The 23,130-nt window shown below is 52.4% G+C and overlaps 5 protein-coding genes across 5 annotated transcripts; 2 read left to right on the forward strand and 3 right to left on the reverse strand.

Annotated features, from left to right (window-relative positions):
* Nucleotides 1-3: 3 nt before the first annotated feature.
* Nucleotides 4-2,295, reverse strand: EV422DRAFT_357661 (uncharacterized protein). Its single transcript, XM_053066612.1, has 7 exons — nt 2,002-2,295; nt 1,736-1,928; nt 1,641-1,669; nt 1,394-1,562; nt 1,197-1,325; nt 818-1,104; nt 4-732 (listed from the first exon to the last, which is right to left on the reverse strand). The coding sequence occupies exons 1-7, from the start codon at nt 2,009-2,011 to the stop codon at nt 296-298; spliced, it is 1,254 nt and encodes a 417-aa protein (XP_052927542.1). The 5' UTR covers nt 2,012-2,295; the 3' UTR covers nt 4-295.
* EV422DRAFT_357605 (uncharacterized protein) lies at nt 1,958-3,037 on the forward strand. The gene has a single exon (XM_053066611.1). It carries the CDS (start codon nt 2,155-2,157, stop codon nt 2,791-2,793), a length of 639 nt encoding a protein of 212 aa, XP_052927543.1. The 5' UTR covers nt 1,958-2,154; the 3' UTR covers nt 2,794-3,037.
* Nucleotides 3,038-3,258: 221 nt separating this feature from the next.
* Nucleotides 3,259-4,502, forward strand: EV422DRAFT_521222 (putative HIS3-imidazoleglycerol-phosphate dehydratase). Its single transcript, XM_053069740.1, has 3 exons — nt 3,259-3,461; nt 3,790-4,160; nt 4,234-4,502. The coding sequence occupies exons 1-3, from the start codon at nt 3,309-3,311 to the stop codon at nt 4,334-4,336; spliced, it is 627 nt and encodes a 208-aa protein (XP_052927544.1). The 5' UTR covers nt 3,259-3,308; the 3' UTR covers nt 4,337-4,502.
* Nucleotides 4,503-4,552: 50 nt separating this feature from the next.
* EV422DRAFT_493943 (P-loop containing nucleoside triphosphate hydrolase protein) lies at nt 4,553-5,974 on the reverse strand (the record flags this gene model as incomplete). Its single annotated transcript, XM_053067709.1, has 1 exon — nt 4,553-5,974. One exon carries the CDS (start codon nt 5,972-5,974, stop codon nt 4,553-4,555), a length of 1,422 nt encoding a protein of 473 aa, XP_052927545.1.
* Nucleotides 5,975-18,034: 12,060 nt separating this feature from the next.
* Nucleotides 18,035-19,200, reverse strand: EV422DRAFT_504695 (uncharacterized protein; the record flags this gene model as incomplete). Its single annotated transcript, XM_053068444.1, has 5 exons — nt 18,035-18,206; nt 18,264-18,290; nt 18,416-18,473; nt 18,608-18,650; nt 18,835-19,200. 5 exons carry the CDS (start codon nt 19,198-19,200, stop codon nt 18,035-18,037), a joined length of 666 nt encoding a protein of 221 aa, XP_052927546.1.
* Nucleotides 19,201-23,130: the final 3,930 nt, after the last annotated feature.

Below are 23,130 nucleotides of genomic sequence, written 5' to 3' on the forward strand. Positions count from 1 at the left end.
AAAGGGGTGACGAAAGGCGCGAACGAATGACGGTGAATTGACAGGGTACGCGTTACGTGTTCGAGTTGTTTACGACGGATCGCTCACGTCCTGCAATCATGCATCAGGCAAACGCTAGCTAGAGAACAGCCGATGTAGGTCCTGAAAAACAGTACTGCAATAGAACAGCAAAATGCATGGTCTGATATTGTCCTAGATGTAAACAGTGCACGCTAAAGTATGAAAAACGAAAAACTCGGAACCAGAGAAAAAGCGCGAAAAGCCCTTACTCCCTCGCATGCGCCCACTACCCCTATCAATGCCTCTTCTTATCCACAATGCTGATCAACTCACTCCTTAAGCGTCCCCTTTCCACCACAACCTCCCTCAACGTTTCCCGTCCTTCCACAATGGTAGCCCTTAACACTCTCCAAGTCCCCTTCAAGCTCTCCGACGCATGCCGTCTCAGATCCTCCGCTCTCGGAAACGGAAGACCAAAGATGAACGCCGCGATCGTGATGTACCATGACGCCAGTAGCGAGCTGTGGAAGACCGTTGGTGGGGGTGTTAAGGAGCCTGGAGCGATGGGGGCGCCGAGGATGTAGATTGTGAGGAGGAGCCACCAGATGGTGTAATTGATGGGCAGAGCGAGAAAGCAGCCGAAGATTTGGATTTGGGCTTTGGATTCTGGGAACTTTTCGCGAGCGTTGAAGAAGCTTAGGAGGAGGAGGGCGGGGAGGTGGAAGAGTGTGACTGTGCAAGGAGGATAGGTATCAGCAATGAACGTTCGAGATCGCCAAGCCAAGAAGGAGCCCCAATAGACTATCGGAACACTCACATGGCAGCTCATACAACATGGCGAGGATCGTGAAAACGAACTGCATCAAAAGATCGGTAGCGAGCGAGGACAGATTCCTGATACTTCCACTCTCCACATCAATGTCCTTCAATCCCAGCTTGGCCAACCGCGAAAAGTAGGCGGTTACGCGTGGGTTGAGACTGTCAAGAGCAGAATCGTTGGCCGCGGTTAAACTCGATGCGGCGCTGCCGACGGCAAGGTCTTGCCATCCCCTATCGTGGCCGACCGTCAACGCTTGAACACGAGCAGTAAAGTCCAAGGCTTCCCTGTTGTAACGAAGTAAGAGTTCATGTGAGCTTCCTGTTTCAGCTTCGAAGGTATCTACGTAGGTCGCTTCACCAGCAGGGCCGAAACATACCAGGTAGGCGCGTTGACAGTGAGAGCAGAAAGCGTCTCTTGCAGTCTTGCGGTCAATCTCTTTACTGCCGCTCGCTGATCGAGTTCAAACTCTTTTAAAAAGTCCGTGACCTCGATGGCCTTCCCGAAACTGATGTCGAGAGAAGTTCTTCAATATACAAGCCACAAGCCAGGAGCTTCGCATGAGCGAATCCATACCGAACATGCAGGCGGTTCCTCCACCGCCATTTCAACGGTTCGTAGGTGATGCCAACCGGAACGATAGGCGCATAGTTGGCAGGGTTGCCAACCGCCTTCGCATACTGCAATGCCGCCCATGAAGCGCCATCCTTCAGGTCGAACAACTTGGGAGTGTGATGACTAGTTCCTGTGGAGCACGTTTCAGCACTTTCGCTTGTGCAAAGGATGCCTTAGAGGAAGTCCTATCTCCCGGTCAAAAGCGTACCTTCTGGGAAAATGGCGATAACACCACCTCTGTTGATGAAAAAATGTGAGTTGAATTAGATCCACTAGTGTCAGCTTGTAGATGTTGCAACGCACCTGAGGAGGGTGGTGATCGTACTCTCAAAAAGATCATCATTCGACTCGTTCTTGCCAGACCGCGAGTTGCGCTTCACCGGCAAGCAACCCATCGCCGTCATGAACGCCGTCAGGCCAGGTAAGCCATGGAACAGCTCTGATTTCGTCCAGAAGTGCACTTTCCGAGGACATGTTTGCATCAAAGCACCGATGTCTGTGAAATGCGGTGACTAGTCAGACTTCTGCCACTGTAGGTAGTTTCTCCACCCCGTTGCACTCAAACCCACCAATGGCCATATTCCAGTGATTACTGATTCCGTAAGAGTCACAAGGTGAGCATGTTGTCAATGTACGAAGTTTACAACCAAGTCACTTACGCAGCCCTGTAAAGTGATGTTCGATAAGCATTGGAAGACGTGGGCAGGAACGTGGATGGTAGGATGGTTGTTTGGTTGAAACGATACCATGCTCGCTCCGCTCGCGACAAGGAGGTTGGCTGGTGTATGATCCGCAATCCTGGGCCTTCCGGCCCAGTTGAGCTCAATATCGCTTGTATTCTCCTTACTTCGCTCGGAACCCTCAAGCATTCCTCGCTTCGCTCGGTCCCCGCTTCCCTCGGGACTTCGGTTCAATTGGACTCGCTATTACTCCCATTCTCCTCGCTTTGCTCGGAACCCTCAAGCATCCCTGGGCCTCGATTTGCTCCGACTCCGGCCGAGTTAAACCTCCGTGTCGCTCGAGCGCTCCGCTCGCATCCTCGCTGCGACTTACATGATGCAACCCCTGTCCTGGGGCAAGTTTTCCACCCCTTGGACACTCGTCTCTCTGTAAAAAGCCTCCATTGCAAAGCAGACCCATGCGTTGACTATGCGGTAAACAAAGTTGTGTGGGCCCTTGAGCAGTGGCCGATCGTGCTCCGAGTGGGTGGTGTGGTCCACCGTCGGCTTGTTGGTAGAAGGCGACTCTTTGGCCGTAGAGGCCAACCCATCTGGGTTCGTCTGCGCCATGGTTCCAACCCTGCTCTGCCAAGAGAAGACGATGACGGGGTATCAGGTCAGCCGACTCTTCCACTGATATGAACAAAGCACGATGGCCGTAGGTTTGCAGTGAAGATCACGGGGTACACCCACCTGCAATGACGCCTAGAGGTTCGTTGCGTTCGTCGGTTGAGCTCGAGGACCCTGGGAGTTGGTCGCAAGCAGCGAATAGGCTCTTCTCCTCTCTGGTCGTAGGGTCTTCTTCGCAAGCCGCTCGCTCTGTTTGCAGAAAGGACAGCGATGGGGTTGCAGCTGACAGGGTTGATGCGTTCCCACGGGCGTCCCACCACCAGAATGACAGTGTGGCTTTCCGCCCCGTAATTTGATGAGCAGCGCGCTTAAACGGCGGATCTCGCTCTCTCCGCCAACCGGAGTCCGCAACTGATCATTGAAGAACATGTATAAACCACGCACACAGTCACGTGAGCGGATTAGATCTCCTCGCGCGTGTGTCACTGCGAGACAGACATGCGCAATGCCCAACCTGTGTAGGCTTGCTTTTTCCGGGCTGCATTTCCAACGAACACTATCACCTCAATTCAGACTCCACTGCGAAAATGGACTCAGCGTCTACCGCAAAAATGGAATCCGCCAGAACAGCATACGTCACTCGGAAGACGAACGAAACTGATGTCGACGTGTCGCTCGCTCTCTACCAGTTCGGTCCGCAAACCATACGAATCAACACAGGAATCGGGTTCTTGGACCACGTGAGTGTCGGCGGCGGAGAAGTGCAGAAGGAGGGGCCGGTGGATAGCGTGGATGGGTGTGACAGCCGCTGTGGTGCTTGCTGGATGTGGCCGACTTTGACGACGAAGGCTAGGGCGCGAACCGGTTGGCGGGGCAATGCGAAACGTGATTGCGTAAAAAAGGCAGCCAAGTTCATATCACCATTACAACAGCATGAGGCGGCCGAGAACAGTGTTTCGATGTTGAGGGGAGAGGTCCCTGGCGATGGGACAAGCCTCGCTTTCGCCGGTCCTGAATCCACACAGGCTCTCGAAAGTAGTCCTGTCCACTGACGCTTGCTCGTCATAGATGTTCCACGCCCTTGCAAAGCACGCCCGTTGGTCACTCGAAATAACCTGCAAAGGCGACCTCCACATCGACGACCACCACACCGCCGAAGACTGCGGCCTAGCGCTCGGCACCGCCTTCAAAGACGCGTTAGGCCCACCCGCTGGTATCAAACGCTACGGATCCGCGTATGCTCCCCTAGACGAGGCGCTATCGAGGGCTGTAGTGGATGTCTCGGGACGCCCGTTTGCGGTTGTGGAGCTGGGCCTGAAGAGGGAGAAGATTGGGGATTTGAGCTGTGAGATGATCCCGCACGTCATACAGAGTTTTGCGCAGGCGGCGGGATTGACGGTTCATGTGGATGTGTTGCGAGGTTTCAATGACCATCACAGGTGGGTTACTGAGTTCGGCCTGAGAACTATGTTGCCTGCTGCGCATTGAAGCTAATATATTACCCCTTGTTAGAGCGGAGTCGGCATTCAAAGCATTAGCAGTCGCACTTAGGGAGGCTCTATCACCGCTAGGATCGATAGATGATGTGCCGAGCACAAAGGGTACTCTAGCATAGACTAGTGGCGTGATCCTAGTACACGGCGTACACTCAACCACACTGCATAAAAGCATTCTGCCTGCAAATCACAATCAGTGATTTCCCCTCTTTCCAATGGATTTGCATCTAGTATTGTGTTGGGTACCCATTTTTGAGGGGAATCATGAATTATATAAGTGATGGCATGCTATTTACAATGCTGCTTGACTCTAAGACCTACGCGCGACAACCGAACTACGCCAAGCTCATTCGACCCCTGATACTACTCTCAATGCTATCCGCCAACGCCATATCCTTCTTGGCCACAATACTCGTAGCCCTCCCCGACCGCCCATTCCTCGCAGTCCTTCCCACCCGATGCAAGTAATCAATCGCAGTCTGCGGGAAATCATACAAGATCACATGCCCAACATTCACCGTGTCCAGTCCACGGGACGCAATATCCGTCGCGACGAGGATGATAGGCACGCGGTTGATCGTCTGCCGCTCAACATTCTCCACCTCCTTGAGACTCGCGAGCGGGTCGACGGCCGCCGCGAACCGCTTCAACGCCTTGGCCCTGAAACTGACATGCACATTCGACGAGATGTCCTGCACGTCATACTCCTTGCTCCGCAGCAAATTCGTCACGGCCTCGCAGCTCTTGCGCGTGTTGCAAAAAATGATGATGCGGTCGTCCATCAGGACCGCGCGTTTGAGGATGTCGAGCAACATGGTCTGCTTCACTGTGCCGTTCTCGATGCGGACGAAACGTTGGGTTAGGCCTGGGACGGTGCGGTGCACTGAGGGGGTGGCGATGCGGCGGTAGGTTGGGAAATGGCGTTCGAGAGTGCGGATTAAGGAGACGGGCACGGTGGCGGAGACAAAGACGGTTTGACAGCGCTGGTGTTGCTTGGTGCGCTGTTCCTCGGATAATCGAAGGATGCGTTCCAGGTCCGGTCCGAAATCTTCGTCGGTCATCGTGTCGGCTTCGTCAATCACAAGGAGTCGGGTTTGCGAAAAGGCAAACCCTTCTTTTGTGAGCAAGAAGTTCAACGACCCCGGCGTGGCGACCAACAGATCGACCGGCGCGTTAACGATCTTGGCCTCCATGTCGGACTTGGTGATCCCGGCGTGAGCACCGACTACACGGAGTCGAACTGAGTGACACATGGTTTTCGCAGTCTCGGTAACTTGCATCACCAACTCCCGAGATGGCACAACAATGACCGCCCTGGGTCTGCGGAGTTTGCGAATTTGTGATAGCCCCGCTGTTGCGCTGAAAGCCTGGCCATCGGTCGTCATAGCCTCCACAATGTCCAGCGCCGATTCTGACTCGGCAACCGCACGGACCGCATCCTCCTCTTGCTGTTTCAAGGTGTGAATGATGGGCAGCAGATATGCTCCAGTCTTGCCTCCACCCGTCTCTGCCGCGCATAAGATTGGTCCATCCTGGTCATTATTCAATATTTCTGGTATGCACAGCGCCTGTACGGTGGTCGGCCGCTTGTAACCTAGCTTCGACGTTGCCGTTTCCGCCACATCCGCTCGTAATCCCAGGGAATCGAAATTCAGCAGTCTTTTCATATGCGCCATCGAACGCCTTTCCGATTGATCCAACTCCGACTCTGTGCTCAGCTCAAACTTGGCAGCGTGGCGGGCACGTTTCTGCTCCATCGCTTCTCTATTTGCGAGCGCTTCAGCGCTGGTCAAGCGTTGTCGTACGAGTCTGCCGGATGGGCGAGACTGTGCTTCCGGGTCACCTTCCCTCCGCTTCCGCTGTGGCCCACTCCTTCCCGACGCCTGCCTCCCTTTTCCACCCGCGACTCCAGCATCCTTTTCGCTTCCTTCCTGACCCTGTGGGCGATTGAATTGCGCCAACCGCAGCCGCGGCGGCAGAGCAAGTTTGGGCAGCCGTTTCCGCATTTTCGAGTCCGGCTGGTTCGCACCGACCCGTTTGCTGGTTCGGGTTGAGTTGCCTTTTTTACTGCTGGGCTTCTGACGAGGATACTTGGTGGAAAATGTGAATTGACTCGACGTGCGAGACACTTTTGTTGCGTAGGTCGCTGCGGGACCGGCGAGCTTGAGGGCAGCTAGTCTGGGAGCCAAGTACAGGGGTGTGCTGGCGGCGCACACTGTCGTGCGGAATGCGACTTTCCGAGACAACGACCTCACGCAACGTTCGAGCCTCGCAGCTCTGCAAGCCGTGCTCGGCAGCATAATCGAGGGGCGTCACGACACAAGCCTTTGGTAATATAAAGTGACCCTGCGCTTCCACCTACTAGCGTCTCAACGTACTGTAACCAACGCTGCTGTCGTCGGTCCTGCTCGTAGGATGCTCTGGTGAACATTCGGGAAGTTGGGCGAGTTTTCCGTCGCGTTCAACCAGCGATTTCTTACCCTGTTTCCTAACAACCGCATTCCACATAAACAACAGCTCAGCAACAGCTCCAGGAGTCCAGACCGACTCCGGTTACATCGCTGGCTCCATCGGACGCAGTTTACTCCAACCTCGCCCAACGACCGTACCCTCTGCAGCTCCGCCCATGTCCAGCCGCCAGCAGTAGTGACATCCCCAGTCATTAGCGGGAAACCGACAACGAGCGTTCCTTAGCTTACTCCTCAATCAAGTGCACAGGTCACTCTTGTATTCAGCCATGTCGTCCACGACTCGGAAGCACCGTTCTCCTGGCGCCTGCAGTTCCATCGCGGGTTCGACGCCGCTAGTGCACTGTGAAGACGGCACGTGGCTTAGATTCTGGGGCTCTGAAGGGAAGCGGAAGGACAACACTCCTGCATCACCCGCAAAGTTTTATCCGTCGTCCACTGTACGAAACGGCTTGCGTTCTTGGAAACCTTGGCCGGTGGACAGCATGTATCGGTACGATTCATTGGACGACTGGTTTGAAGGCCGAAAGCAAGCCGTCCTCGCTCAGCACACCGGCTTATTCGGCTGCCCATCCGAGCAATAACTTCCCTTACCTCTACCTTCCCTCACACCACAACAAGCGCCTTCCTTGTTCGCTTGGATGAAGGTCTCGCAATCATGTCGTGCCTGCGTGGGGCTGGATGAGAGCTTTACTGTACGCGCGGGATCGAACACTAACACTTTTCTCAACTCGCATATCACGATTTGTGTCACTCACCCCCGGTCAACAAATGAACCTCGCGGTTCGAGCGCATTTGAAAAACCCGAAAGAGATCAATGTGCGAGAGGTGGGTCAGGGGCAGCAATTCAGGCGACCCGAGGTGGTTGCGGGACACCAGATGTTGGGTAGCGTCTGGCTGGTGTCCCGCAACTATGTCAAACCTGTCACTTAGTGTCCGTAGTCCCCTCTCCGACATTGCATCCTGGTCGCCGGATCTTGCGGCGTGCCCAGGGAAAAAACTGTGAATTCTGGACGTAAGGAGCGGATTGCCGGAGTACGTGGCCCAAACAATAGTCATTAGTCCTAATTGGTTCTTTGTCGAAAGTTCCTCCTGAGACATGTTGAAATCCTACATACTGCGGGAAGCTGCTGGCCTAAATGCAGACCCTCTCATGTCGTTTACATCAGTGCTGCCCGTCTCGCATCACGGGAACGACTTGAGAACAGGTGTGCAGCCGATTGTAGTTCGCACCGCGAATAAATCGACCAAGGACACGTGACTGCGGTGGGGTGTGGATGACAAACGTACTGAGCTTTACCTCCTTCACCTTTTCTTTCCCTTTTCTGCAACCCATTCCTTTCCCACGCACTGATCCGCAAATCGTAGACCTGTTTAAAAAGTGGAGGAGTTATATACGGAAGGCATCAAGATATACCCTTCTCTACCGTCTTCACCGCCGTTAGCCGGTCTGCGTCCAACTGTCCGACGAATCGCCAACTTACGCAAGTCCAGAAGACAAGAGCTAGTATATGAATCAATGGACCCCAGGCAAGACGACGATCATGAACAAGACGTTGATCCTACTCAACGCGGTCGGCCTACGGCCAGCTCTCAGATTCAGGCTGCTACCTCCCTCGGAGCGAAACGGCCGGCCGGGAAAGGCAATCAGGGCACCAGAGGAACTGCTAGAACGACCCCAGCCGATTCCGGGTCGGAGGCGCTTCCCGCTGAACAACCTGCTTCCACCATTTTCAAACCTGCTTCCGCTGATCAACTCGCCCAAGATTTGCTGGACGCTGAAGAACTACGTCAACTACACAACCAACCAGGTGGCGACGACTCGGAAGCGGAGCACATTGAGCGTGAGAAAATTGAACGAATCGAACGAGCTTTCTTCCAGCGACTTCGCGATCAAGGGCTTATACTGTTATGAATGGGCGGAGCCGATGGAAATAGAGGCGACTTGTGGTGCAGGTTGTTGACAGGTAATGGTATTCAGACCGAAACGAGAACTAGAACAAGACTAGGAAGAACTGGTGTTGATCTGCTGGGGGATCAGGAAGTGGGGAGCTCAGGGGAGGCGGCTATTTATGTTTTTCTGGGAAGGCTGGGGAAGCGTGGGGAAGCAGAAGGGTACGGAATGAGAGGGAAGCCAAGAGAAGCGCCAAGGGTGGGGGAAGCATAGAAACAGAAGACTGGGGATGGGGTGGCTACGCTGAGGCTGTGGGCGGGTACGTGGGGAAGTATGGAGAAGCGTTTGTAAGCGCCGAGTGTTGGGAGGTGTGGCTACGTGCGGCTGCGTGGAGAAATGAAGGCAGTGGCAGGTGTGGGGTAGCGCGGCTGCGTGCGGCTGCGAGGTTTGGCAGATGTCAGGTTTTGACAGGGAATTGACATTGACTGACTGTTGGGATGCTGTCATGAGGTAAGCGCATGGTATGGACGCGTCGTCCATAACATCACCCCCTCCTTTAGCCACGGCGTCCGGATGTTGTTTTGATGTTGGCAGGCTTTGGTCGGGGTTTGTCGGGGTACTTTTGGTGGAACTGGGCAACAAGCTCTTGACGGCGGGCAAGGTGTTCCACTGGCTCCCATGTGTTCTCCGAGCTTGGCCAACCCTGCCACTTGATGAGGTACTGAAGGTGCGTGCGTCGAATACGGGAGTCAAGAATGTCTTCCACAATCCATTCCTCCTGTCCTTCGACTTCCTCTGGTGGGGTGGGTTCTGGCTCAGTTCGCTCCGGAATGGTGAAACGTGGTTCAAGAAGGGAGACATGGAAGACGTTGTGAATTTTGTAGGATGGGGGAAGCTTGAGGCGATATGTGACCGAGTTGATCTTCTCCGTGATTGTGAAGGGGCCAATCTTACGGTGATCAAGTTTCTGGGAAGGTCGGAGAGTCTTGAGATTCCGCTGTAAGAGCCAGACACTGTCCCCGGGTTTCATGTCTGGGCCAGGTGCCCTCTTAGCATCGGCAAAGCGCTTCATGCGTCCTTGGGCCTCCTTGAGCTCAGTGGCGAGCTGTTCATGGATTTCCTTGAGATGGTTGGCACGAGCTTCGGCTGCAGGATTAAGGGATTCGGTTGTGGTGGCGGAAGCCAGACTGAATCGAGGATGGAACCCATAGTTGGCGTAGAAGGGGGTTGTCTGGGTGGCGGAGTGGATGGTGTTGTTGTAAGAGAACTCAGCAGAAAACAAGAGTTCCTTCCAGTTATCTTGTTGATAGTTGCAAAAGCAGCGAAGGTATTGCTCAAGAATCTGATTGGTCCGCTCGGTTTGTCCATCGCTCTGGGGATGGAACGCCGATGAGAGGTTGACCTTGGTTCCCAGGAGAGCGAAGAGACGTTTCCAGAAGTGGGAGTTGAACTGTGGGCCACGGTCAGATACAATATCGTCGGGGAGTCCATGGAGCCGGATGACATGGTGCCAGATCAGATCTGCAGTTGACTCAGCGGTGGCAGTTTTCCTGCACGGTACAAAGTGCGCCATCTTGGTGAACCGGCAGATGACAACGAGCACAGAATCAACCCCATCACTGGCGGGTAGATCCGTGATGAAGTCCATAGAAATTGACCCCCAGGGGCGGTCAGGGACCTGCAGGGGTTGGAGGAGTCCGTAGGGCTTGTGTCTGCTGGTCTTGGCTTGAGCACATACGTCACAGGACCTGATGTAGGACTTGACAAAACGCCACTGGCTAGGCCACCAGTAGTGCGAGTAGATGAGCTCCAGGGTCTTTGACATGCCGTAGTGTCCTGCCAAACGCGTGTCATGCATGTCCCGGCAGATCTCAGCACGGAGCTTGTTGGTGGGGACGTAGACAAGGTTGTCGTACAGCAGAACCCCATTTTCCTCGGAGAATCGCTTTATCCGTTCTTGGTCTTCTTGAGATTGCTGGGCAATGGGGGCCCTAAGCTGTCGCCGGATGGTTTGCGCAAACACATCGGATGCCAGGGCAGCTTTGATTTGGTCAAGGAGCGAGGAGTCCAGTGGGGTCAGATAAGTGGCGGCCAGGCGGAGATGGTCAGGGGTGAGGATCGTGGTTTCCTGGGAGCGGAATGCTTCTTCCCCCTCCCTTAGCTCGTATTCAGAGCGACGAGAGAGGGCGTCAGCTTGGTGTTGCTGGGTACCAGGGCGGTATGTGATGACAAAGTCGAAATCAGCAAAGAAGATTGACCAGCGGGATTGGCGGCGGTTGAGGGTCCGGGTAGTCATGAAGTACTGGAGGTTCTTGTGGTCACAGTAAACGATGACCTTGTGGCGGGCACCAATGAGGTGGTGTCGCCATTGAGCAAATGAGTCTTGGATAGCCAGGAGTTCCTTGTCGTAGATCTCATAGTTGATTTCCTCAGGAGTAAATTTGCGGGAGTGAAAGGCCACGGGGTGGAGTTGATCTGTGTCATCAGGTTGAAGGAGGACGGCGCCAAGGGCAAAGTCGGAGGCATCGGATTCGACAATGAAGGACTTGTCAGGGTCGGGGTGAGTCAGGATAGGTGCGGAGGTGAAGGCTTTCTTGAGGGTTTCAAAAGCTAGGTGTGCAGCGTGGGTCCATTTGAATGGCAAGTCTTTGCGAGTGAGCGTGGTCAGGGGTGCAACGATCGCAGAGTACCCTTTGATGAATCGCCGGTAGAAGTTGGCAAAACCAAGGAAGCGCTGGATGCCTTTGACATTCGTCGGGGGTTCCCATTCAGTAATGGCAGCCGTCTTCTTTGGGTCCATGGAAATGCCTTGCTGGGAGATGATAAACCCCAGGAACTCAACAGAGTCACGGTTGAATTTGCATTTTTCCGGTTTCGCATACAGCCCGTGCTGGCGGAGTCGTGAGAGCACCTCTCGGACGTGGTTGGGGTGGTCTTCTGGGTTTTTTGAGAAGATCAGAATGTCGTCAAGGTAGACCACAACAAAAACGTCAAGAATGTCACGGAATATGTCGTTCATGAGGTGTTGGAATACTCCAGGGGCATTGGTGAGCCCAAACGGCATGACATTATACTCGAATAGGCCGTAGCGACATCGGAACGCTGTCTTCCATTCATCCCCTGGCCGGATCCGAAGAAGGTTGTAGGCTCCCCGGAGGTCAATCTTGGTGAGCCGGCGTGCCCCTCGAAGACGATCCATGATGCTGTTAATCAAGGGCAAGGGATAGCGATTCTTGATGGTGATATTGTTGAGTCCACGATAGTCGACGCACAGACGGAGGGAACCATCCTTTTTCTTGACAAAGAGGACTGGGGCACCGGCGGGAGACTTGGAGTGCTTGATGAACCCCTTAGCTAGGTTCTCTTCAAGGTAGTCACAGAGTGCCCGCATTTCAGGCTCGCTGAGACTATAGATCGGGCCGAACGGTGGCTGTTTGCCCTCTTCTAAGTCGATGGGACAGTCGTAGGGTCGGTGCTCTGGGAGGGTATCCGCGTTCTTCTTGGCGAAGACGTCCGCAAAATCTTGGTATTCTTCAGGAATGATGGCCTTCGGATCTTTTGGAGGAGTGGTCGCCAGGGCTTGGGAATCTGACTTGGTCGAATTGGCGTAGGCAATGAATGCCTGGTCATGCCTTGCCGCCACACGGAAATCTGGGGCGCTGATAAACGATACGTGGATCGGTGTGGGTGCTGGGTCCAGTGTGTTGGGTGTCTGGGCTAGGGAGACTGAAATCTCGTCTTGATGGATACGGATCAGAGGTTCAGGGGTTCTTGAAGGCTTCGGGCTAGGTTCTGTTGGCAGGGCATCCCAGGAGGCGTATTGTCCAAAACCGCAATGGCAGAGGACGCAAAGAGTGCGAGTCTTCCAGTGTAGCTCCACATCATGGAGCTCAAACCAGGGAAGCCCCAGGATGATTGGCGCATGCGGGGAACATGTCACATGGAATACCACCTCCTCAAAATGGTCGTTGACCCACATGCCCAAAGGTTGGGTGTGATGGGTAATGGAGCCCGCATGGCTGGGACGTCCGTCAACCAGTTCAAGCGCAATGGGGTCCTCCTTCTTGACAAGTGGGATGCGGTGCTTGCGGGCATAACTTTCGTCGATGAAGCACGACATTGCACCGGTGTCAAGTAGTGCTGAAAGCTGAACTGGAGCTCGCTGGGCCGATATCTGCAGGGTAACAGGGTACTCGAATGGTGAGGATGGGCCCAAAATCCGCATGGGTGAGGGTATCTCAGATCGGAGATTGACATTGTTGGTGGTCAGGAGAAGGGTGTTGCTGGAGATGCCAGGATCGGAGCAAGGTTTTGTGGCTTCTCCCTTGGCAGTACTTGCGTGGTGAGAAGGCCCAGGACAGGTGTTGCCCAGCTGCTCGGCCTTTACTGCAGCTGGACTTGGGCAAAATCCTGGGTGGGTGCAGGTTCCTTAACCGCGACATTCGCCGTGTGTATCTTGTTTGGGCAGAGTTTGGCTATGTGGCCAGGTTTACCACAATAGAGGCAAAGTTTGTTTGTGATGCGGTGTTGGCGCTCTAGCGGTGTGAGGGGTCCTCGCGGACGAGCAGCGTCAATGACCATAGGGTCGTTTGGGCGGTTGTCGGGGCTCATGAGGGTGGGGCTAGTGGTAACTGGCACATATGGCTGTCGGTTCCTGCTTCGCTCTAGACGGCGCTCAAACAATCGGTTGTCACATTGGATGGCCTGTTCCATCACGGTGTCGATTGAGGCGGTAGGGGGCATCGTGAGCATTAAGTCCTTGACATCTTCTTTGAGGCCGCGACGGAAGGTGGCAATCAATGCCTGGTCATTCCACGACACATCGCATTGCAGCTGTCGGAATTCAGCTACATACTCTGTTGCTGCACGGGTTTGTCGAAGGTTCTGGAGCTTGTTTTCGGACGTGCGGATCCTGTCGCTGTCTCCAAAGACTGCTTGCATTTGCTGGATGAAATCATCCAGGTTCGTAAGGGAATGATGGTCTTGTTCGATAAGGGGCGCCAGCCAAGCCTGCGCGGTGCCAGTGAGGTAGGTGCCAATAGTTCGTATCTTGGTCTGATCGTTGGGGTAGCGCCTGGGTTGGAGGGCGAACATGAGCCGGATCTGGTTGAGGAACCCACGGAACTTGCTTCGGGTGCCATCAAATTTGTCTGGGAGACTGATTTTGGGTTCGGGGGCGTGAGTGGCAGGGGCAGTGGTCTGGGTTTGCGCTAGTTCGGCTTGTAGGGTGGTATTCTGCGCTCGAAGTTCGTCAATCGCATTGCACATGGCTTGCCAGGCTTCGGCCGTGAGGGGAAGGGCGTCGGACATGGTGATTTGGCGTGGAGGCACAGCGGCTGGGGGTTGTTGAGCAGATCAAACTGTTATGAATGGGCGGAGCCGATGGAAATAGAGGCGACTTGTGGTGCAGGTTGTTGACAGGTAATGGTATTCAGACCGAAACGAGAACTAGAACAAGACTAGGAAGAACTGGTGTTGATCTGCTGGGGGATCAGGAAGTGGGGAGCTCAGGGGAGGCGGCTATTTATGTTTTTCTGGGAAGGCTGGGGAAGCGTGGGGAAGCAGAAGGGTACGGAATGAGAGGGAAGCCAAGAGAAGCGCCAAGGGTGGGGGAAGCATAGAAACAGAAGACTGGGGATGGGGTGGCTACGCTGAGGCTGTGGGCGGGTACGTGGGGAAGTATGGAGAAGCGTTTGTAAGCGCCGAGTGTTGGGAGATGTGGCTACGTGCGGCTGCGTGGAGAAATGAAGGCAGTGGCAGGTGTGGGGTAGCGCGGCTGCGTGCGGCTGCGAGGTTTGGCAGATGTCAGGTTTTGACAGGGAATTGACATTGACTGACTGTTGGGATGCTGTCATGAGGTAAGCGCATGGTATGGACGCGTCGTCCATAACATATACGCACCCGTGAAGACTCCGATGACGATCGTGAGGGCGGTGCGGATGAGGCTCCTCCCAAGCCGAAGCGTCGCAAGGAAGATGTGGACACCGAAAACGCTGCCATGCGCTTCTTACAAAGCCTTGGCAACGTTCTATCCTCCGATATTCCCCAAGCCGCTGAAGACTCGCCATTCGCGATCGACTTCGCCCCTCAGTCGGACCGCGACCGCGCACTCGCAGAAGCATACGGCGTGCGTCAAGTCGGCACGGGTCCCGTCCAAGATGCCCTCTCGTCGGTTGACCCAGATGTACAACTCGCACTCGATCGACGCAATACGAACATCAAAGCTCTTACCAAAATTCGTCAGATGCTCCTACTCAAGGGGGCTCCGGTCCTCCCTGACTCCGAACTCAACGCCATCATTTCGCTGCGCTTCGTGGAATTGGAGAAAGTGCATCCCGATCTCCGCTACGCATTCAATCGATCTGGCGAAATCTTCCTCGTCGGCGGTCCCTCCCAGTCCTTGCGCCTTTATGAAAAACAAGCCAAACGGCCCATCGGTACCTTGGGGGACTGGATCATCTGTTGGAAACATATACGCAAGATATACGTTATGTTGTACGTCACCCTTCGCCATTTGCTCGACGCTTACGAAGAACACATCATCGATCTCGCCAACACCGCGGACCATTCTAACTGGCAAATTGTTTATGACTACAATCGCATGCGCCGACGGCACTGGGAAGACAATGCCCACATCCCTCTCCATCAGGAAGCGCCCCACGTCTACCAGAGACACTTCCTCACTCCGTTGGCCTTGCGCGCCTCTGCTCGCCATGTTCCTTTTAACCAGGGGCGATCAAGGACAACCAGCGCTTATACCCCACGATCAGGACCACAATACTGCATCCAATTCAACCAAGGAAGGTGTACGTACGGCAACGCTTGCAAATACACGCACCACTGCCGCATCTGTCAAACGACAACGCACGGCGCTGCCCGCTGCCCCAAAAGAACCTCGGAACGTCAAGAACCGCCCACTCAAGACCTCCCCGCCCGAGCATAAATCAACTGAGCGCACGACGGCGGCGGCACCTTTCAGCTTCTCTGAGGATCGACCGTCGGAGATGTCCTACAATACGATCAAAACGGACTCCGCCTTCAACATTGTTCCTCGAAACCTCCGCCCTATTTATGATAACCCCCCCACACGTCCTACTCGGGAGGCTATTCTTGCCGCACCTCCCTTACCTGAAGCCAGCCTTTCACCCGCCGAACTGACCACCGTCCACTATCTCGTTGCTGCAAATCTATACAAAGTTCCCACACCAATCAATACCAACGCCCTCCGCCGCCTCTGTCGAGATTTCCCCAACCAGCCGGTACTGGATCAGCTGTGCCGCGGCTTCGAGTCGGGCTTCCCCTTGCAGTACCGTCTCAACGAGGAGCGCGCGCATCACACACTCCATAAGAACCACCCCACTGCCGATATACACGCACAGGCCTTCAAGGATAATATGGAAGAGGAGGTTGCGCTCGGTCGTCGCACACATATACCCCACAGCGTCCTGCGCGCCCTACCGTACGCCAACTCGGTCCCAGTCGCCATTGTACCAAAGCCACCTGACCCCAACAAGTGGCGCGTTGTGAATGATGCTTCCTTTCCTCGTGGGACGTCCATCAATGACCATATCCACCGCGCGGATCTCGGCGAATGCACCCTCGATCAAATCGGTCCGTTCATCGAAGAAATTATAACCCTCGTCAAGACTCACGGACCACATAACGTTCACATTTGGATGACGGACACGACGGCAGCCTATCGCGTGCAACCCTGCCGACCTTCAGATCAAGTTCTCCAAATCATCTTGTACGCAGCGCGCTACTTCATCGATCATGCTACCCAGTTCGGCAACCGCGCGTCAGGTTTTCACTGCTGCCGCTTCGGGGATGTCGTATGTTGGATTTTGCACCGTTTCGGGGTCGGGAACGCACGGCACTTCGTCGATAACTTCTACGGCGCCGTCCCACGATCTCGCATCGACGCTACACGCGCACAAGTCCATCGGATCTTTCAAATCCTCGGCATTCCCTTCGACCCGAGTAAAGACCTCTGGGGGCCGCAAGTCTTACTGCTTGGCTTCTTCCTGGACATTCCCGCCATGTCCATCTCCATCTCGACACGCAAACGCACCACCCTCATGGATTTACTTTCTCACACACTCAGTGCCGATCATGTGCCATCCAAGCTTTTCCTTTGACTTCTCGGCATCCTCACCTGGGCCTCTTCCATCATCCCGTTTGGGCGCACCTTCCTCGCGCGCGCTTGGAAGTATGCAGCTATCGTCAACGACAAACGCTTGAAATTCGCCCGCTTGTCATGCGAGCTCCAACAAGACATGGCATGGTTTCAAGACTTATTCGCGCAGTGGTCAGGCACCTCTCTCTTGAGCGAACAAGAGTGGCGCTCCTCGACCACCCTCGGCTTCGGCAGCGATAGCGGTGTCGGCGGCTTCGGTGTGTGCACAGACACCGAGTACATCCACGGTACATGGTGCGCACACTGCTACAAGGAGCTGGATACTGCCTCCGCCTTCGAGCTGGTAGCCATCAGCATCGGCGTTGAAACTTTCGGGCCTCAGCTATCCCGCGCCAAGATTCTGTGGGCAACCGATAGCCAGACCAACGTCGCCGCGTGGGTCAATGGTCACAGCACCAACGTCGTTTCTACCCTAGCTATCCGACATATCACACACGCCGCCGTGCCCCTGCAGTTCGACATACGTCTCGTCCATCTCCCGCGCACATACCTGGATGGATGCGATTCGCTGACGCGTAACAAGATCGCCGAGTTTCAAGCCCGTTTCCCCGACAAGACCGTCCGCACGCCCCTTTTCCCCTCCTACCTCCAACACACGCCCTCGGGGGTACGTATTCGCGCTCTCCACGCTGGAGAGTGCGATGCGGAATGACCTCAAGAAACCCCTCGTACGCGAAAGACGTCCGCGCGTACGAGCGCCTCGCCCGGGCCCACAATTGGGTAAATTTGGACGGCACCGTGTTCCCGATCTCCGCAGAGAATTTCGAACGCTACATTCTCTGGCAAATCGATCGCATCTTGGGAACCGGTGGGCAGCGGCCGATCCTTGCGTCCTCTGTCAATAAGGTTCTCTGCGCCTTGAAAGACTATCATAACTCTCTAGGTTTTCCTTTTCAGCACTTATACAAAAACGAGCTCATTCGTCATCGCCTCTCCATCGCCGCTGCTCAGGCGCCTATTCCTGCACCGGTTCAACAATCTACACCCGTTACATTGCAACATCTCGCACGGCTCAAGCTTCGGTTGAATATGGATAAACATAACCACCGCCTCCACTGGACCATGTTGCTGGTTGGTTTTTGGGGCTTGGCTCGTCGACACGAACTTGTAACGGATGGAACGGCACAAACACATGGGGACATCATACTACTTTCGGACGTTACCCATATTGCCACCAGGAAAGGAGCGGTGGATCAGTGCATAGCATAAACCATTGGTTTATGCTATGCACTGATCCACTATACAATTGCACTGTGCATTAACCGTACTGACTCCACTCAACACTGTGCATTAACCGTAACGGCTGCTGAAAGTGTAATGCATTAACCGTACTGGCGGGTGTATGGTGTAATGTATTAACAATGTACCCTACACCTTCGGTGTTATGCATTAACCGCACAAGCCTTTCAGCCATTAACCACCCTTGCGCACTTTGGGAAAGGGGGCAAAGTCAAATTTCCCCCCTACATGCGTCGAGTCCAACCAACCTTTCTACTACTTCCCCATTCCCTGTTCTATGTAGGGGGGCAAAAAGGCATTTTTCGAACCAACTCTCACCACCAAAAAGAGACATCCTTTTCTCATTCTTCTTTTCAAAACTCTTGGTACAGATGGTACATATGATACAGGTGTCACTTACACCTGTACCACCCGCTTCGCACACTCGACATATCTAGTAGAATACTCTTCTTCCATTACTACATATGGAGACCTTTTCACCGAGTCATTACACTTGGTACAGATGGTACAGATGATACAGGTACTTTTCATTTCTTTTCTCCCCTTTTCCTTTTCCATTCCATTTTTCTAAAGAAGTTAAAAACTACTGTACCATCTGTACCATCTGTACCAACTCCATCAAACTCTCTCCTTCTCTAAAAAACAAAAAAAATATCTTACTACATTTGTCGAGACCGTCACAGTAAATGTCACAGTACACAAACTCATACTTCTACTGTGACATCCACCTATACGAACATTCTTTCATTTTTCAAAATTACATTACATTGAAACCTATCATTACTTTCCCTCAGAACTCTAGTCTGCTTTATCACGCACGGCAGCGGTAGTGGTTTCTGAACTATTTTCTTCAACTTTGCCAGTGCCAAAGGCCCACTCGTTGGGCATGGAGATACTCTCTGTGACAGCGTTATTCTTGACAAACTCTAATTTTCCCGGCTTGTCAAAGCAAGCCCATTCCTTTTTCTCGTTTTCAATCCAACGGTCGTATAGTTTTCGCCAGACAGGTTTCATGATGGAATTGAATCTGCAAAAGTCCCGTTCGTATTCTTTGCATTCCCAACCTGAACCCATTATCGTACCAGTGATGAATCGGCAGCGAGTTATGAAGTCCTCGTCGGACATCTTTTCGCGGTGCGAAACTCCCGTTAACCTTTTGACAAGCGATTTATTGAAGAAAGACATGTTTAATGCTCACGTCTCCAATCTGCACCTTGTCGCTTCTATATAAATCTTGGTGTGGGACCGAAACCAAATCCGATAACAACTTACATTCGATATCAACTGTCAAGAAATGAGGTTATATGACATGATCAGCGGTCATTGAACTCGAAACAAATCTATAAACGGTCAAGTAGGTATCTGAATACTATTCATCCTCCTAATTCTCTACGTTCCTCTAAGGGGCATTTTCACTTTGCCCCACTTCTCAAAATGCCCCCGCCGTTCGTGTGATGGGCTTTGTAAAATCGCCCACCCCCAACGTAAAGAGGTTCGTAAAAATCGCCCCCAATGGGGGTGTTTTGTTCCGGACGCCTTGCATAATTTTGGAGTGGGCGATTTCGAGACGTAGTTCAAATTTGTGGGGGTGATTTTGTTGAGACCGGTTCCGCAGTGGTGGGGGCGATTTTGTTGCCATTCATCCCAAAATACCGTGGACGCATTTTCTTGAACAGCCAAAGTCAATTTCTTGAGCGAAGTCAAAACAATGCCAAACGTTTTTGAAATCAATTCACATATCAAGTGTATAGAGGGAGTTGTTGTTATTCGTTTTGTCGTAGCAGACCTCGATAGTCTGGAACGAATATGTCGGTCTATGTTAAACAAACCCGGTTATATGGCATATATCAAAGTAAATGACGAAAATCGGGAGATTTTTAAGCAGATCTATACCATTTTTAATAAGAAAAATAATCGTCTCCGTAAAGATTTCATTTTCAAGAGCGGGTATCTAGGGATCACAGACGATAAGGGACAACTGAGAATGCTATGTGGAACAGACAAAGACCATCGAGCCTGTGTACTTGATGTCGAGATTTAGTAGCACTGGGTCCAAAAGTTGAGATATGAATTTGATAATGTTATAGAAGTTGGTATGACAATTCGTGCGGAAAGTTGCGTATTCGTCGAAGAAAACAGCAACGGCACTTGAAAACTGAATGGGTAGCGAGTCTGATAATTGTTTATATCACAGTAGTACGAGACTGCTCTAGAGGCGACTACGGTAGAAGATTGGTCTAATATTTGAACAGTTATTGTTACCCGAGTGTTATTCGAATTCATATACCCCATAAAGGAAACATGCGCGACCACTCCCGACATACCTGCTTTCCAATTTATGGGACCGAAGCCCCCCGTGTAGCCATTTGCGTTTGTCAACAACGCATCAACAACACCGTCTTTTATGCAAACTGCAGATTGAATGATTTGTGAAGCATAGATGTTCGTACTACAAGTCAAATCATTCTTTACCAAGGCTGTTGTATTGCATGTCAAGGAATTCACAGTTGCTGAACCACTTGATGAAACGGTTCCCGTAGTTATCGCACCCGAAACATCTATATTGTTTGCAGAAGCACTGACAAGGGTCGCTTTCGGAACAGCCTGATTGAACTGAATCTGGCGGATAGCGACCCCTCCTGTTGTTGTCTGATTCGCGTACTGCCATGCGATACCCCATACTACATAAGGCGTGGTGTTTGCAAAACTAAACGTATTCCCATCAGTGGTCCAAGTAGAACCAGGTATATTCGAAAACGTTGCGATTGTTACCATAGCCGACTCGGTTGTTCCGGCAATCACGGAGAACGTAGTAGGCATCGCCACGGCGTCCATCAGGTAGGCGGTGAGTTTAAGAGAAGCCATAGCAATGGCCGACGGGAGTCTCAATAACGACCAATGCAAACTCTGTGTTGTTGAATCGAGTCCTAGGTTTGCTGTCGAAGTGCTCGCGGTTGCCCACCGCAGTCTGGAAGCAATACTTGCATTACTATAACAATCGAAAACATGTCCCGTATATCCATCTACACCGTTTCCGTTTGCATACGTGTATTCGGAAGAACCAATAACTGAATACCCGGACCATGATTGACCTGTTGCTGGCGTCTGTGGATATGGAACGAGAGTTGTGACAGAATTTAAGGCAGGAGTTTTCAAGTCCCCGGTCACATTAAGATTCGACCCCACATATAGAGATTTCGCTACAGATGCGCCTCCATTCACTTGAAGAGCGCCCGATGTGTTAGAAGTTGCATCAGAAGTGTTCAAGACCGATACAGTACCACTGTTGTTCAGATTTCCCCCAACATATACGTTTTTCGCCACAGAGGCGCCTCCAGACACTTGAAGAGCGCCTGATCCAACTCCTGTGCAATCGGTTGTGGTAAAGACCGCGACGTTACCACTGCTGGTGGAGACTTTAAACCAAGTAGTGGTCTCGGCTGAATTCCATACGGAAAAATCTCCTACAGTTCTCAAGTCGTCCCATACCCGTACATAAGGGTTGGAACTTTGGTTCGGATCTATGGAGAGAGGACCTGCTGAACCAGATGCAGAAATTATTGCTTGATTTCCGGTGAAATTCATGTTTCCTGAAACTGTCAAATTGCCGATAGAACCGGTAGGAATAGAAACTTTACCTGTTCCGTCCACTGTAAGACCTTGTGGTGCATTCCATAATCCCAAACCCAACGTATTGGTTGCAAGACCCGCTCCAACATAGTTGAAATATACCCTGGCCATGTTATTTGTAGCCGCTCCTACTCCAATCTGTAAAGTCGTGAAACTCCCCGCTGCCAAATTAGGTGTTCCGAGATGCGAAGATACAACAGGCCCGGTGGAGACGATATTGGAGTATATTGTCCCATTAACAGTCAAGTCTTTACCAAGATTGACATTCCCTGCGATACCCGCTCCACCTCTCACCTGAAATGCACCTGATGTTGTCGAAGTAGAATCTATAGTGGAGAGAATCTGTACACTGGGGAGATTACTGTTTATCACAAAGTTAGCGCCAGACCCCGAATAAAGGAAAAAGTTCCCAGCGTTTGGAGCGTTCGTACCAGTTCCAGCATACCCGAAAGCCCCAACTATCGTTCCTGTGTTGTTAAGGAAACCGATAGTAGAAAACCCCGATGCCGAAAGACTCTGGATCTTGAGAACATCAGTTGTAGTGGAGTTTAGTTGCAAAGTATGACTGGAAGTGGCAGAAGACCCAGCAAATAGAGATTTTGCAATTCCAACGCCACCAGACACTTGCAAAGCACCTGTTGTTGTAGAAGATGAATCAGTTGTCGTATTGATTAGAACATTTCCATTTGTCAAGATATCAAGATTTGATACGCCGGGTGAGTTAGCGAATCGTAAGTTCGTCGGTGCATTATTGTACTGTGCCCTAATCACCATATCGCCAAGAGCCGAGTTTGAGGAAAAATACCCTGCTGCTGAAACGTTGCCCGTTATGCTGCTTCCGAATGTGGGGGATGATACTGAACCGTTGTACCAAAAGATACTTTGATTTGACCCGACAAAACTCGCATCACTTCCTACCGTCAATTTCTTGGCGATACCAACACCTCCGGCGACCTGTATAGCGCCAGCATTTGTAGCGTTGGAGTCGGATACCGAATTGATAGTTAGTGCATTCGTTGTCACATTCACCGATAACGCAAGATTTGCGGCAGTATTGTTGTATAAGCCGAAATTATTAGTTCCAAGGCCACTAGTTTGACCTATATGCCACAAGGTCCAACCTCCACCGTTTGAGTTTATCAGACCTATAGTAGGGCCGTTTCCGGCGGTAGATTCCTTTATGATTCCAAATCCACCGACGTATAATGATTTAGCAATTCCAACGCCGCCGGCAACTTGGAGAGAACCAGCATTTATAGCGTTGGAGTCAAGAGTAGAAGTAACTACAGTCGATGCAGCGTTATTTATGTTCAGATTCTGTCCGGTTGTGGTATTGAGGTTCGCCGTTGTTCCGCCCAGGAATACGGTGCCGCCAACCACCACACTTTTCCCTATACCAACTCCGCCAACAACTTGGAGCGAACCTGAATTTGTCGACGTAGAATCAGTCGTTCCGGCAATTTGAACATTGGATAAGTTCGCATT

This window comes from Fimicolochytrium jonesii (genome assembly GCF_025526975.1).
Source record: "Fimicolochytrium jonesii strain JEL569 chromosome Unknown EV422scaffold_5, whole genome shotgun sequence".
NCBI classification, from domain to species: Eukaryota; Fungi; Chytridiomycota; class Chytridiomycetes; order Spizellomycetales; family Powellomycetaceae; genus Fimicolochytrium; species Fimicolochytrium jonesii.